This window comes from Oryzias melastigma, linkage group LG15, assembly GCF_002922805.2.
Source record: "Oryzias melastigma strain HK-1 linkage group LG15, ASM292280v2, whole genome shotgun sequence".
NCBI lineage: Eukaryota > Metazoa > Chordata > Actinopteri > Beloniformes > Adrianichthyidae > Oryzias > Oryzias melastigma.
Genome location: NC_050526.1, coordinates 29,131,261 through 29,147,940, shown reverse-complemented (window position 1 = coordinate 29,147,940; position 16,680 = coordinate 29,131,261). Strand labels below are relative to the sequence as shown.

The following is a 16,680-nucleotide window of genomic DNA, read 5'->3' as shown; positions in this document are numbered from 1 at the left end:
CTCAGAAGATGATGACTGACCTGCTGATGGATGAAGCACCCCCTCCCCTTTGGAGCACCCCCCTCCTCCCCCTCCACCTCCATCAGCCGCCGCTGGAGGAGCCTCTCCTCTCCTCTCCTCTCCTCTCTCTGCAGCGCGTTCTACGGGACGTTGAGGATTTCATCTGTCTGACCGGAGCGGCGCGCGCAGGACGCACGCGGGGTTTCTGCCTTTTTGTGGGTTTTTTCTCCCTTTTTGAGAGTGAACTTTATTTTGGCTTTTTCTCGTCGTATTTGTTGCGGGCTGAAAGCGGGGGAAATTGCGTGAATCGAGTCTGCGGTTGAAAACTTTCCCCTATGGTTCTCCGGGATGGGGTCAAGCTGTGGTTTCTGTCCGGGAACCGTCGCTGCGCTGCAGCTGCTGCTGCTGTTTGGAGGTAAGGCGGCGGAGATCATGGACTTTTATATTAAATCCTTAAAAAAACATATAATTAATTATAACGAAAGGCTATTTGTTTTGTTGCGTTAATCTAATAACTTCTGAGATGTTAATTTGAGTCAGTTTTGATTAAATTTCTACAAATTCATTAATTTCTGAAGAAAAAACGTATTTTAAAACCAGATTTGTGAGCAGATCCACAATAAAGTGCGCATGTTCAAATCAAAAAGAGAAATGACTATAAGCGTTTGAGCGGCTGCGTGATTTTGGTGCGTAATGTTCCCCCGACTCCCCGCAGAAAGCGGTCCGTCTGCGGCGCTCTGGCACCGGAGTCAAGCAGACCATAATATCCTAATCCCATTCACAATCCCACAGCCCAACTGTACCAACACTGTCTAAATTTAAAGTGTCTGTCAGAGCTCAGGACTGACTGGAATTCCTCACCTTAAAAAAAACAAAACGTTTATTTTGTTAAAGATCAGAATCATCTCAGAGATTTTAGAAAAATAAATAAATAAATAAATACCCTTTTAGTGAGCATCTGCTGGTTCATTTCACCTGAACTGGAGCGTATTAAACTTCCAATCACCCTTTTATGGGTGTTCACCACTTTAATGCTCTTCATAAAATACATGATGTTTTTTTATTATCTTTCTCAAGGAAAAATAGACTGTTTTGTAACTCCTCCTCTGCATGTTGTGTTAGTGGAGGGCCTGTTGGTGGACTGAAGGTCACTGTTGCTTCTCCAGCTGGATTTCCTAAGTCAAGGTTGTAATTAAAGGGGTGCTGAAATCTACACCCAGCCAGCACAGCGGCCATCACCTGCCGGCTCCCAGCAACAAAAGAGGAGACGCTGCGGGCAGGTGTGCAGCAGCTGCTGCTATCTCTGGGCAAACACTGGCTGTTTGTTTTCTGGAGGAAAATATCCTCTGGCTGCAGGACGCATGTTAACTTTGATTTCATCCTGCATCAATGTGGCTCAACAAAGATGGTTCATCTGAACTTAAATTACTTTCTATGAGTTTCTTGACTCTACTACCACTGTTTTTTTAATGAAAAAATATAATAAAATATGGTTGAAAGGATAAATTAGAAGCTTCTACATGTTAAAATCAGACATCAGGACAAAACCTGCAGATTAAATTAAGTTTTTGTCCATAAAATGCTGATTTTATTTTATTTTATTTTTTTGCTGTTATTTATTAAAACAGACTTTTATTTCTTTGGATTTTGAGTTTAGCTTCAATATTCTGTTTGAAACAGTGTTAGGAGAACATTTTTCTGGTAGAAATAACTAAATCTGTTAACAGATTGATGTGCAGTTCTTCCGTAAGAGGAGCGCAGATGTTTTCACATTAAAGCATTGATCCGTTTGTCCTCCTCTCTGACCTTGTTACTGTATCTTTGACCCAATGCTGACCTCTGACCTGAGCAACTGAAACAAAGTGCTAACACTCCTCCTCAGCCCAGAGCATCTCCTCCTCCTCCTCCTCCTCCTCCTCCTCCTCCTCACTTCACCACCATCCCTTTCATCAGCACTTTTCTTGTTTTGAGGAGAACCAGACCAATAACTCTCCTTTGACACTTGCTGCTATTTGATTTAGCTCCTTATTACATTTGGGAAAGCTTTTGTCTGATAGATGTAATATCAATCTTTCTCAGTTGTCCAGCACCGTTGAAAAATCTAACAGTCATTATTGCAAACAAACAGTGGATGTGTCAAAGATGCTGTTGGAGCTGAAAAAAAAGATATTTGGTAAAAAAAACATTTATATGTCGTTCTGATTTTGCAGGATTACTTCCCCCATGAGCTTCTTTAATAAACAACAGTGAATATGCCATCACAACTATAGATTTTGGTTTGAGTTTTTTATATTTCACAAAGTTTTTGCATCTTTTGATGCAAAAGGTGAGCGTCTCTGTCGAAACAGTTTCCTGTTCGACTCCGCCCTCTGCCTGCACTCCTGGATGAGAAAGCGTAAACTCTTGGCTTTTGCTTCCGCTGCTGTTTCCATCGCAGGGGATGCTGCCCGTACCTATCAGGGCTCTGCGTCTGATCCTGCAGTCAGTTCAGGGTCACACTTCCCTCCCATGCACGGGAACAATCTAATTTGCTGCGGTGAAAGCACAAGGAGACATTGATTGAAATTTCTCCCTCAGGGCATTTAGCCCCCTTGTCTCACATGGGTTTTGACAAGTTATTTTCCAGTTTCCAAGGCGTGTTTACCGAGCCTGACCATCACTTACGACGGCCAATGGATCAAAGAGCCAGCTCAGCTCACTCATAACGGATAAATGATTGTTGGAGGGGTGAATTTCACCTGGGAAAACTGCACATTTCTGCAGTCAGAACGGTTTTGCTTCTACATTTTGTCTTCATTTTCCATTTGTCTTTGTGACTGCAGGCCTGCTACCTCAGTGTATGTTTCTGTAGCAGCCCATCAGAGTTAAATGAGGCCTCAAATTTCTGTGAGATACCTGCTGGACCTGTGCAACCCTTAGAACAGGGTGTCCAATTCCAGGCTCCTGCTGGTTTTCCAAAACTCTAGCTTTATCTGCTGCTGATTACATGGATCCGGTGTGTTTAGCCAATAAGGAATACACGAAGGACACCAGCCCTCGAGGCCTGGATTTGGACACCACAGCCTTAGAACATGCACCTTCTAGAAGACTGATCCCAGCCAATGACAGCAACTTGGCTGCTTTATAGGGTGACCAAACAGGGAAGTTGGAGGTTGATTCCACCCATAGCTGAAATGTGACAATCCAGTCAGAGGGGTGGGGCTTGGGGAACAGGACTGTTATTATTACTGGAGCAGCAGATCATGACCTGAGACTTCTGAAACTTACATGGTTTGACCAATCACAAAATTAAACTGTAATACTTCAATTCAACACAGACAATATTGACAATATTTCCTAAGAATTAAAAATGTTTATTTTAATTTATCAAAAATTTGGCAATGACCAACAGACAGCAGTTTTAAGCCCCATTTATAGAGTTCAACAGAAAAAAAAAGTTGATTTAGGGTTTGGTTATGCTTTAAGTTGCATGGAACTGCATGAGTTTGATGACTCCATGACAGCTGTGGAGGACCTTCAATAAGTTGTGAATACGTCAACATTTTCATTTGTCCCCTCTAATGACTCACTGGCTGCTGTCAGCTGGGACTTCTGCAGTGTTCACATGCGTCCGTGAGGCGTCATACATGCTGTCCAGCCGTCTGCACATCTGCTTCCAGAAGGTTGATCATTGCTCATAAATATTTAGCTTACGTCTATGGAGTTCTGAATGCTTCATCCAGCTTTTTAAGAGGAAATCTTGTGATTGTAGCATCAGGTTGGATCAATGATGGTCTATTGTACCATTCTTCACCCTCCAAGAAGAATCCTCAACCTGTGGTTGTTTCCTCTGGGAAATGTTTCTCGATGAGCGATGAACATGGATCATTTCGTCTCAGCTCTTGTATTCTCTCAGGGCTAATTGGATTACACGACAGGGTAATTGATCATTATGTTATGGTATGCATTGCTGTAAACTGAGTAATCTACCTGGCGCCTAACTGCATCCTCCAAACCAGGATCGTATATCTTATTATGCTGATGAAGAGTTGGATGAGCGTGTCATCATGACAGGAAATGACCGTCCTGTTATTAGACCTCCATGTTTGGAGATTAAAATCGTTGCAGGCTTGATTTTATTAAATCCAGGTTCTGAAATCCTTTGCGATAGGATGAAGCAAGGAAACAGGAAACAGAGCTTTCCAAACATTCTGATCAATAACACCTTTTAAGGTGGACTTACAGTCAAATGTGCAGCTTTTTAGTTAATTGAATCTATGAAGAAAATCATTCTCATAACGGCTAGACCTTTGGAAGTGAAGGAGGTTTGCTGTGTTTTTATCTCCATGAAACATCTGCTCCTTAATATCCCTTCCTGCAGTTGTTTGGTAATAGATCAGAAATAATTTGAAAATGGAGATAAACTGTGGAACCGGCTGTGAAATTGAAAAAACTACACAGAAGAAATGCTCGTTCTGAAGCTTCAAAAAGCAGATGGCACAAGACCGCTGCATGCAGCCGTCAGCGTTAACCCGTGTCCGTCTCATCAGTGCAAAACAATCAACATCACTGTTGATTAGTACACTTATTGATTAGCCTGCTGCCAGATACGCGGCCTCTTCAATGAGGTTATTAGCAGGAACAGAAAGGGCACATGCTGACCTTGAGGGAGGAGAAGCGGGGCTCTGCTCCTCCAACAAGATTTCTGAGACTTTTTTCAATCAAAGATGACCATGTTCTGTTTTTTTGCCTCAGTCAGTCTGTGGATTATTCCAGTGCATGAGCTCATAGCTGGTAAATCTTTCATCTGAAGCACGCTTGAGGTAATCGAGTTCCTGTCTTTGTCTGGGACGATGGCGAGGGCGTTCCGCCCTATCGGCTCTGACCGGTCCCAGACACTCTGGAAGTCAACTGAGACGTGGTCATGTGAGGATCTTTGTTCTGGAGAATTTAAAATGATGCAGGGATTTAGGTGGAGCGTCTCTGTCTCCACCCAGCTGTACCTGATACCTCCTGGAAACAGCGACTGAAACAAACAGCATCTTTGTTTGTAACCTTGTTAATCTGTGGAGATGACGCCACATTCAGACGCCGAGCCTCAGTTTATGGGTGGATGAAGGCTGTAAAACACATGTATGATGTTTGCACACTTAGATTGAAGAGAGGCTGCGTTATCTGAGCTCTTTCTTCAAATGAGCCCCATCTTCTGAAAGCCCCGCCCCCTGGACAACCACAAACAACCCCCCCCATCTTTGAAGGATCAGCCCGTTTGTGTCTCAGTGGTGCATCTTTAAGGAGCAGGAACGAGAAAAGTCCTCAACATGGCGTCGGGGTGGGCTCCATCCACCCATCCAATTAATTAGTTTTGATAGGAACTGCTTGCTTTCTGTTGGCTTCTGTCCAGCAGAGAAATTGAATTTTGAATGATATAAAGAATTCCTGTTGCAGGAAGTCTAAGGGACTGTGGCGTAAAGCCAGAACCCTCTTTCAAATGAGCTCTGAGTTAACACCCTCTGGGTTTGTCTGTGGACCTGCTGTCATCTGCTGATTCATGACTTTGGGTTTTATTTGCCCAACTAAAAGCAAACTGGAAGCTCCTTAAAGATGGACATATTATTAAAGTGTGAGAGTGACTCTTTTGTGTCCGACAGGCAGGACTGAGCTTTGGAGCTTTTTCCTTTATTGTTTGGTTCAATTAGGACATTTCTGGCTGTGTCAGCACGTGTTAGTGTGAGAATAGCTCCCTCTAGTGGCTATAAAAACCTCCCAGACTGCGTTCATGTAAATCAGTCTGAAACAAACAGGCCATTAACAGGCTGATGGTTTACAACCATCAGTTTACAACTTCCTTCCTTTCCTTTCAGTTATTTATGAAACTAATTTGAAGGAAAATCGTTTTCTTCCACAACTACATTAGACTCCTTTCTTCTAACAATTGAGAGTTGTTATGTAACTATCCCATCTCATGTAAATTTAAAAAAACTGACAAAACTTTTTTAAGGTGAGCTGATTTAGAATATTAATCCTCGTAGATGATCTGAGCTGATTCCTGCAGCTGGTTCGCTTGCCTTTTTCCCTGGAACACTTTTAATAAAAAGGTCTGCATTTTCACTGAGTACATCTCCATCCTTCAGGAAGGACGCCCACATTTTATCCATCAGCTCGGCCTCCTGTCATCCAAGCCAAGCAAAATTAAATCAATGCCTGCAACCAGAGCCGAGCCTCAACTCCACCAACAGACGGAGAAAATCTCGTTTTGCTGTCTGCTAATGACATTAGTGCGTTCCCTAAATGGTCGCCTACCGTCGCTGAAGAGGAGCATAACAAGGATATAATTACAGCAGGAACACATCTCTATTTTCCTGTAAAACACGCAGCGTTCCAACGTTTTATGGATTGCTGCCGCGCAGGCACTCACACCCCTAATGACTCACCTCTCCACAGCATCCTGCTTTTTCAATTAAACATCTGAAGGTGACTTCAAGGAGACTGGGAAACCACGTTATTGACCACATCAGGAAATTCATTAAAACATCCGCATTAAGTGTCATTTGAACTATCCTTTCAATATCTGCCAACAAGACGAACACAGAAAACACATCTGCCTCCTCCAGTGTGTGGATCTGTTTCAGCAGCGGATGTTGTTTCCACAGCTCAACATCCAGAATGAGATCACTGATATCAGCTGTTATTCATCCCTGTGATGATACAGGTGTACAAACACAGACATCAGGGGGATATCATGCTTCCCTTTCTGCTATAACAAAGCAGTGTTTCCGCTGCGTCTCTGCAGGAGCGGCAGCGCTGTACTTCCCTCAGAAAGAATACATTGAGACGGTTTATGTGGGCCAGCTAGCGGGGACGCCGGTCCTTCAGGTGCACGCCATGCTGGACAGCGCCACCGAGAGGCCACATTTCTTCTTGTGCTGGAACAGACGACCATACTATGCCTCCTGGTTCCACATGGACGTCAGTACTGGAGTTCTTTACTTGAACAAAACTCTGGAGCAGGCGGACTTCAGCTCACAATGTGAGTGCAGTCTCAGTCCCTTTAAGAATCCTGAAACGCTAGAGGATCTCTGTCTGAGGTCACCTGTTCTCTTTTCTGGATCCCGTCAGATCAAACTTCATGGCCGGTGAAGCGGTTGTCCCTCCAAGTTTTGGCTTCTAACAGCTTCATCAAGGGGTCCCAGTGTTTGGCCAAAAGAAAAGCCCTCATCACCCTGGACTTTGTCAACGCCACCATGCCTCCCTGTGCTCAGACAGACCTGAAGGAGCTCTGCTTCCCGCACACCTCCAACCCTCACATCATGGAGAACCGCTTCCCTGGAGCTCTACGTCAGTTCCGCCGGCTCACGAGGATCGGCGTGTGTCCAAACCTCACCGTCTCCTACAGTGTGGAATCAGGTAAGAATATGGTGAAATGGATCATTCAGCTCCATTTAGAAGAGCAGATGGTCACACGCAGCTGTTGCAGACTCTCCAGCGCCGTTTGCTGTCAGCGAGAACTCCACGGAGCTGTTGGTGACCGCCCCGCTGGACCGCGAGGAGAGCGAGCTCTACAGACTGGTGATGGTCTGCACGGTCCGGACAGAAACCCTCATCACCAAGCTGGAGACACCCCTGGATGTTTTTGTGGACGATGAGGATGACAACGCTCCATACCTGAACGGAACCGACACGGCAGATGTGGTCATCAGCTTCAACCGTACCAAGGTGAGTTCTGCTAGGAAAGAGCGTGACAAGATCATCTGAATTCATTTCAGTTCACATCAGTGTTCCTTTTCTTTTCCAGGGGGGAACTTTTGGCTCTTTACGGGTCTTTGACAGGGATTTAACCACCATCTTTCCCAAAGACAAGAGTCACAACCGGTATGTAGAGACTCTGCTGAGCAATGACCCCTGGATAAAGGAAACTTTTGACATAAAAAGCTCCTTCAGTGAAAGAAAAACCACTCCTGCTGGCATTCGAGAGTCCGTCCACGAATATCGTGAGTAAACGCAAAAGCAAATGATAAAGATGTGTCTTTTCTATGCACAAAATTCTTGTTCTTGTCATTTCAGATCTGGTTCTGAAGAGGAACCTGCATGTTACAGAGAACCGGAGCGTCTATATAGACTACCTTGTCAACGACACCACCTATCCAGGTCTGGAGGGAACAGTTCTGCTGCACTTCAACGTCACCATATTACCGGTCCAAATCAACTTCGCCAACACGACTCAGGAGTTCACGGTGTCACGCAAAGCTTCTGTTTACACGCAGGTGTGGAGATCTGCTCTTAAAAGTTCACCATAGAGGAGTTTTAAGAAGCCAGACAGACAACACATAACTCAGAACTTTAGATCCTTTCTGTGTTTTCTCTGCTCGTCTGCAGATCAATATAAATGAAGTCTAAGAAAATTCCAGGTTCTTCTAGAACTGATCAACTAAACGCAAATAATCCAGGAAAACTGCTTCTAGTTTCAGACCTTGAAATGTTTCCCTGTGCTAAAAATGTTAATTTCTTTATCTTTATTATCTTTGTTTTTTGTTTTTTTTGTCCGGTCCTGGGTCACGATGAGCAGACGCGTGTCTCCAGCTCTCCTCAACTCTTCGGCTTTTAAAGTCTTTTAAAGTCTTTTAAAGTTGCCCACAAGCGAATTTAATCACCGAGCTGCAACAGCTACCGCAACGAGGAGAGTTGAACATGCCACCGAAAAAAAATTCGGAATCTATTAATATTTGATATTAAGTCCTGAACCGGATATTGATAATTCATGTAGAGAAAATGGTATGGTCGAGTCGGGGGGGGGATTATATAAGCTCGCTTCCTTCCACTCCCTTTCAAGCGATCTACTTGTGGCTCACTAAGTGATATGTTATTTCATGTATTATGACCTGATTGCTTGAAATAAACCATTTCATTCAGTCATTCATTCATTTATTCATTATTTATTCTAAAAGTAAATGTTTGGATTAAGACCACTCTGCTTAAATACTGATCCAAAAAACAGGATGACCATGGAGCCTGATTTAGATTTTTACCTCGATGGAAAATTGAAAAAAGTAAATTTAGGGAATCGTAAACATTCCTGTCAAACAACTTGCTGATAGGATCAAAAGAATTTTGAAGAGCTTGTTTTTAAATGACATTTTGCTGCTAAATTAATCTTCTAGATTTAAGTTCTTCTGTTCTAAAGCAGAATTAGGAGATTCTTGTTAAAGTCTGAATGTCATCTTAAAGATTCAGTCAGTCTGATTTAAACATCTCAGCTCTAAAGAAATCCTTAGAAGTTTGAGTAAACCAGAATTGGTCTCTTATCTGACTTCTCTTGAGTGCTCTTTATGAAGGAGATAAAGAGACAGAGGAACTTAAATGTGCCAACAGTGACTCACTGTGTAAAATATCTAAAGATGGAATTACTCCTCAAGCTTTGCCAAAGTATGAGTGTAATGACCCTGATGAGCTCACCACCAGTTATCCTGCATTGGTTCAGCCTCTGATGCTGATGAAAAGCATTAGTTCCAGGTCTAGGTAAGGGCTGCTCATTCCTGGTCCTCAAGATCTACCACCCTGCCTGTCGACTACCTGGATCAGGTATGTTCCTTCAATCAGAATGTGGAGACATCTGATTGAGCTAATCAACAACCAGCAGTGTTTGGAGATCTTGAAAACAGTCAGGGTGGTAGAACTCAAGGACCAGGAATGACTAGCTTCAGGTCATTCCCTGAGCCCATTCATCCCTGCACCTCATTTTCTGTTAGTGCTCCAAATGAACAGAAGGTGGCACTGTTCCTCATGTATCTAAGGAGTGCCTCCAAGCAGGGATCATTTGTTTCAGTTTATTTCCCCCAGATTGACCTGCAGTCAGAAAAAAAGAAGAGAAATGTAATGGATTGATGGAGGTTTTCCTACTGCAGGTTGGCAGGATCTGTGTGGAAAACTGCCTGGAGTTCAGCGGCTTCAGAGTCACGTACTGGCTGGAGGTTCTGGATAAGAACACGTCCACATCCTCGCTGTCCTGCTACGCCGCCATCAGCATCACGCAGGCGCCGGATGGGATGTGGGGGCTGCTGTACGTGAACGACTCTGAGCCTCTGCACAGGCCTGAGTGTCAGGAGCTGCACTATGTTGTTATGGCTCAGGAAGAATTCAAAGAGCTGGAGACCAGCACCCAGATACAAGTTCTGCTGGAAGGAGAAGGTGAGGCGGGTTGTTCAAACACATCTGCATCTGTTTTTTTTTTTTTTTTAAAGTTCTTCTTCCATTGTTTCTTGTATTCAGCGGAAAAGGAGGGCCAGGACAACCAACAGCTCCTTTCCTGCGCTGAAAAGAGACAGCGCAGGGACTGTGAGTCTTTCAGAGGCCTCGGAGCAACAACAGGGAGATGCCAGTGGAGGCAAGGTGCCGGGAAAGGTGCAGAACTTCATTAACAAATCAAGGCTGTTTGTGTTCAAACCTGGTAAAATGAAGTCTCACATCCTGCATGTGGATCCATCTCATCAGTGGAAATGTGCTTTCAGTTTGGGCTCATAAGTGAAGATGTTTTTGTCGCTTATCTTTTTTGTGTTCATTTTTAAGGAATATCTGACCATTACTCCACCTGCTCTCCGGATCTGCGGACTTGTCCAGACAGCTTCTGCGATGCAGTGGAGAGCAAAGACGTGTCCATTTGCCCCCAAGATTGCACCAGTATGTAACACTATCATAACACACACAGTCTACGTACAGCAGGGGTCTGCAACCTGTGGCTCCAGAGCCACATGTGCCTCTTTTATCTCTCCACGGTGGAGGCCAAAAATAAAATAAGTCATGGAGACTACTGACCCAGCCATGTTGACCGCCTGAATCAGCAGCTCCTGATAATGGCTCCCTAACCAAAACAATCTAAAGAAAACAAATAAACAAAGCCCGCAAACTAAGACTACCAAGGTCCAACAACAAACTAAAATAACTAAACCCAGCAGTGTAAGACTGCTGAGGACAAAAAGTGGAAAAAGACCAAAAGATAAATAAAAAAATAAAATTGTATTTTTAAATTAAGTATTACTTAGTTATTGAACTTACTTTATTGAATTTAGATTAGTTCAATTTATAAATTGTTGGCTGAGGTCTACATAGATGATAAACTATGTAGGTTTTTACATCCCTGTAGACCTGAAGACATCTTGTTTGCTCAATGCCTCCAAAATGCTCAGATTTTATATGCAAAGCAAAACTTTGGTAAAAAGTTTGATCTTTCATGAGTTAAAAGCACATATTATCTTATGTTGCACAACATTGGTTACTAGCTGCCCAGAGCTGCACTGAGATGATCCTGTTTGGCACAAAACATCTTTTATTTTGAAAATAAGTTATTTCAGCTACTGTCAAACATAAAAAAAAGAAAAATCACATTTTGAGATATGCTAGATTCAATTTATATGTTTGGTTTTATTCGTGCCAAAAAAAATAAAAAAAACATGATTCAATATTATTAAAAAAAGAAGATCATGAATCCAAATCCAAATTTCTTAAAGGCTAAAGAACATGAGCCCAAATTGCTCTTTTACTGTTAAACGCTGCAGACCCCTGGTCTTCAGCATGAAGGACCACTCTGCTCTTCTTCACACTTGACTTCCATCTGCAGCCCAACCTGTGACCGGGGGCCATGAGCGAGGCTTGAGCGGAAACGGCGTTCGGGCCGGCCATGGAACCTGCTACTGCTACACCGACAAATGCTTCTGCGAGAAGGAAGACGTCGAGGGTGAGTGATTGAAAACCTAAGACAGCAAACTAAAGGGCGAGGTGGAATAATCTCACAACCCGCTCTCTTTCAGACGTGATATGTGACGACATGTGTAAGACCATCATCGCCACCGCTCTGCTGCTGTCCTTCATTGTGTCCATCCTCCTGTCCTCATACTTCCTCCACCGCTACCACAAGAACTCGCCCAAACCCCCGATAGCGTCTGCAGAGATGACTTTCCGCCGCACGCCTCAATCTTATCCCATCAGCTTCCCTGCTAACAACGTACGCCGAGGCTCTCAGGAGTCCATCGAGACCGACACTTTCAAAATACCTGTAAGTTCCACTGAGGAACTTCTCTCTCTTCTCTACTTCATGTTGAATCAATTGATGAGTGAAAGGTAAGAAAATGTTCCAACAGGAGGATCCAAAGTGGGAGTTTCCCCGCAAAAACCTGGTGCTTGGCAAGACTTTAGGGGAAGGAGAGTTTGGGAAAGTCGTAAAGGCAACAGCCTTTAGGCTGAAAGGGAAGGCCGGCTACACCACTGTGGCTGTAAAAATGCTTAAAGGTAAAACCGCCGAGTCTGCATGTGATGATGATGTATGAGGAGCAGAGCTGATGGATCATTGCCAACGTTCCTCCACAGAGAACGCTTCCCACAGCGAGCTGAGAGACCTTCTGTCAGAATTCACTCTGCTGAAGCAGGTCAACCACCCACACGTCATAAAGATGTACGGTGCGTGCAGCCAAGACGGTAAGACCTTCTGCCACGGCCTGTCAGGGAACATCCAGGATGTCGTCCACCATTCCTGAGGGCTGCTTTTCTCTCAAAAGGTCCATTGTATCTCATCGTCGAGTACGCCAAGTACGGATCTCTTCGTAATTTCCTGCGCGAGAGCAGGAAAGTTGGCCCGAGCTTCATGGGCAGAGATGCGAACCGAAACTCCAGCTACCTGGAGAACCCGGATGACCGGGCCCTCACCATGGGAGACCTGATCTCTTTTGCATGGCAGATTTCCAGAGGGATGCAGTATCTGGCAGAAATGAAGGTAATTCGACTAACAACAAACTCCTGATGCATAAAGTCAGAGTTCATAGTTAAGAACTGCAGCCCAGTTCAAAACATTTTGCTCCAAAACAAAGAAAATCCTATTTCTGTTCCATAGATTTTGACATGACAAAGTGCTGACAGATGATCCAGTTTGGTTTAGGGAGATGTTTCAATAGAAGAAGTTAACATTTCAGAGTCTTCTCTTCCAGCTTGTGCACAGAGACCTCGCAGCACGAAACGTCCTGGTGGCTGAAGGACGGAAGATGAAGATCTCTGACTTTGGTCTGTCCAGAGATGTTTATGAGGAGGACTCGTACGTCAAGAGGAGCAAGGTGAGGAAATCCCATGGATGGGTTTGGTTTGATGGTGTGATGGTAAAAGCTCTAACCAGGTCTGTGCATCGATCAGGGTCGCATTCCCGTGAAGTGGATGGCCATAGAGTCCTTGTTTGATCACATTTACACCACTCAAAGTGACGTGTGAGTATGACGTTACACTTCTAACCTTTATTCATAACAAACACAAAAAGGTTAACATTTTCTACAAAAAAAAAACAACTTTTTAACTAAAAATAACTTGTGAACGTGTGAGGAGAATAACTTTTGGTTCATAAATGTACTCAAAGAAGTTTGTTCCTGCAGCTCAACAAACAACACAAGGAGTCGGCTGAGTTGAGAAAACCGATTAATCGATTTAAGCTTAATATATCAATAATCGATTCATAAAAGATATAAATCGATTTAGCACACAAAGTCCTATAGCTGATGCTAACGTAAAATAGAATTTCCCATAGGACGACTAATGCTAACGCTTGGAGGACCAAAAAAATACATTGAACATATTTATTTACTTACAGGCATTTATTTTCCAAACTCTTTTAAGGAAATAATTTTAAAAGTTACTATTTGTGGTCTAAAACTTCGATTTTTCCCCTCATACTGTTGTCTTCCCCTTGAATAAGGTGTACTTGTATAGTGCAATCGCCACCTAGTGGCCAAACTGAAACGCCCTCCAGGAGAAGCAGAACAATGATAATGATCTGAACATTTTTGTTAGAACTTCTCCTTTAGAGAATCTATGTAACACTGTATGATTTTACAATATGTGAACTGTATCAGATTAATATAAAATTATTCAAATTAAATAATAATAAATATTAATTTATTTCTGAACAAATGTGTATAAATTCGTAAACGTACAGTTGAATGGAATTGAAGAATTAAAAAAAAATCGGAATCAAATTGAATCGTTTCTGGAAATCATAACCGATACCCAGCCCTAACAAGGAGAGGAGAGCATGTTCTTAAACTAAAACATATACTCAAGTCTAAACTCATGGAAATAATATTTTAAATATTGCAAAAAAATAAAATTGTTTTAAAGCAAAAAAAAAGTGATTGTTAAAATGAACAAAAACAAGTTTAAATTCGACTTAGTAAAGTTTTATTAAAACACTTTTCTGGATCTTTTTAACCTTCCTGTTTGAAATCAATGCTGCTGCATTCTAGTACAAACTTGAAACTTGCATTGCAAATGAAGGATTATCTTATCTTAACGTTCTGCTGTTCTTCTTGATTGTGTGGAGACCTCAGCCCTGCAGACCTGACACAGCAGTGAGGACAGACTTTCTGGCTGCTGCAGCTTAATCTTCCTGCAGCACACAGACATTTTGTCTGTGTAGAGACCTCTAAACGTGTCACAGTTTAACTTATGAGGGTGTTTATTCTCCCTGTGCTTATTTATAGGAAATGTTTTTGAGTTAGTAAGAGTGATGAGTCATAATTACACTTCTGCTTCTGTCCTCCTCAGAAATAGAAGACTTAAAACTTCTTTATGCACATTTACATTTAGTTTTTTGGGTCAATTATGGGCTTTTCATGTTTAGAGGTTTATTCCAGCTGTTTTTTATTCTTTATATTTACATAGTTTTGAAAAATAAAAATAAAAAAACGGTGGTTTCTTCCAGCTGGTCCTTCGGCGTGCTGCTGTGGGAAATAGTGACGCTTGGTGGGAATCCGTACCCGGGTATCGCTCCCGAGCGGCTGTTTAACCTCCTGAAGACTGGTTACAGGATGGAGAGGCCGGAGAACTGCTCTGAGGAAATGTGAGCTCCACTCTTTTTGTTTGCTTCCATGACATCAGCACAGAGAAAACAAGTTAAAACGAGTTACAGTTTTGACTGAGAGTTTCATGTTCCTCCCGTAGGTACAGCCTGATGCTCCGATGCTGGAAACAAGAATCAGACAAGAGGCCGACGTTCTCAGACATCAGCAAGGAACTGGAAAAGATGATGGTGAAGAGTCGGGTATGCTTCAGAAACCCATAAAGCTGAACATTTATGGAAGCATTTGGGGAGGGAGGGGGTGTTAAAAAACCTTTTTCCATGGCGGAACCCTGGAAATGAATACATGAAAGCTGAAAGTTTTTCTACTTTTCTCCTGAGTTTGCAGATGGACAGACTCTGGTTTGTTGATGCATCCACTCTCATGGAAGACAAACAATAATGTTTTTAAATATTAACTTTCAGTCTTTAAATCTGAAATGACTAAGAGCAAATATGTTTCTAGTTCTTTTCATAACACAAAATCCTTCATTCTGTCCAAAGGAGCCTGTATGGAGAGGAATCTGCTCAACTCACTGACTGTATGTGAGAACTGGACTTAGCGTGATGTCATCCAACAAATTCAATCAATTCAGTCGCATTTTTTTCATGATACTGGCGCCGCCATGCAGGAACCAGACATCGTCAGTAAGCAGTGATTGGTCTGAGTTGGTTTGACTCAACGTTTCTATGGCAACCACTCTCACCAATCAGGAGTGAGCTTGTTGAAAAGCTACACCCTGATACAGGCTACAAAAAGTCTGTCAATCAGACGTTTTGATTGTTGGACATAGTAAACAGCAGTATCCAGATGCTTTTATTAAGGAATATGATTGGTCAGTTTACAAGTTTAATAACTTGAACAACAGAAAAAATATAATGAATAAATTAGAATGATTAAGAACAGGTATCAGAGTTAGAATGGTTATTCTGACAAATAGAATGACTGAGTAATAGCTGTTTATTTCTCTGTTGAAGTCTATGGGATTTTGGCTTTTAGGAGCCAGCAGGTACTTCCTGTTTGGAATGCCAGGGGGGCGGGGTCACTCGGTCCAGTTCTGTCATACAGTCAATGGTTTAACCTACAACATTTTGAGCTTTTCAAATTTTGAAAGCCTGATTCTGTCCGTCAGTGACTATGGATGCATATAGAGTTGAGAATGAGTCATTTACTGTAGAAAAATACTTAAAAAATTATTAAAAAAACATTGAAAGTTCTTGAAATCAGGAAGTGGTTTCAGTCCATCCAGTGAACAGGAATTTGTGACGAGCAGAAACTCTCAGGAAAAACAGTTTGTTCTGCAGGATGAAGTTTCCTCTCTAAAAAATGAAAATTGTTCACAGAATAATGGTATATTCCTTCATATCAAATTACTTCCTGTATTTAAAGTTGGTGTTGTTCATTCCTTCCTTGTTAAAAACACTAGAAATGAGGTTTCTTGTTTCCGTTTCTGTTTTGCAGACGTGGTTGTACGTTCACAGACTCACAATGAACTTTTCCTCTTCTTGGACAGTTCAGTAAATAGAATTAGTGCTGGAGGAGTAAATGTGTTTAATGACAGTCCGGCATGTCAGGATCTTGCATCTTTACCTTGTTGCTTCAGAGAATCCTACCAGAGGGTCCAGCAGGATCCTGTTTGTTCTGGAGAACTTCCACTCTTCTCCCTAATCTGTCCATCATCTGCTCTCCCCAGGATTACCTGGACCTGGCAGCGTCCACTCCCGCTGACGCCCTGCTGTACGACGACGCTCTCTCTGAAGAAGACACCCCACTAGTGGACTGTAATAACGCCCCTCTCCCTCGAACCCTCCCCTCCACATGGATTGAAAACAAGCTC

General features: G+C 42.7%; 1 protein-coding gene across 3 annotated transcripts; it reads left to right on the top strand.

Moving 5' to 3' along the window:
- The first annotated feature begins 147 nt into the window (after positions 1–147).
- Positions 148–14,835, top strand: ret (ret proto-oncogene receptor tyrosine kinase). 3 transcript variants are annotated; one of them, XM_036215414.1, is made up of 15 exons: positions 148–415; positions 6,773–7,009; positions 7,099–7,386; positions 7,457–7,695; positions 7,775–7,970; positions 8,044–8,243; positions 9,882–10,377; positions 10,543–10,653; positions 11,591–11,707; positions 11,781–12,025; positions 12,111–12,258; positions 12,337–12,444; positions 12,525–12,739; positions 12,951–13,220; positions 14,708–14,835. In XM_036215414.1, the coding sequence occupies exons 1-14, from the start codon at positions 349–351 to the stop codon at positions 13,191–13,193; spliced, it is 2,910 nt and encodes a 969-aa protein (XP_036071307.1). In that variant the 5' UTR covers positions 148–348; the 3' UTR covers positions 13,194–13,220; positions 14,708–14,835. The 3 variants fall into 3 exon arrangements, with proteins under 3 accessions (XP_036071307.1, XP_036071308.1, XP_036071306.1); XM_036215415.1 differs by lacking the exon at positions 14,708–14,835 and having other exon boundaries at positions 12,951–13,073; positions 13,150–13,295; XM_036215413.1 differs by lacking the exon at positions 14,708–14,835 and having other exon boundaries at positions 12,951–13,295.
- The last annotated feature ends 1,845 nt before the right edge of the window (positions 14,836–16,680 follow it).

Coding starts and splice junctions, on each gene's coding strand:
- ret (XM_036215414.1), top strand. CDS start 349: ATGGGGTCAAGCTGTGGTTTCTGTCCGGGAACCGTCGCTGCGCTGCAG. Junction 7,387..7,456: donor CTCCTACAGTGTGGAATCAG/GTAAGAATATGG, acceptor CAGCTGTTGCAG/ACTCTCCAGCGCCGTTTGCT. Junction 7,971..8,043: donor AGAGTCCGTCCACGAATATC/GTGAGTAAACGC, acceptor TTGTCATTTCAG/ATCTGGTTCTGAAGAGGAAC.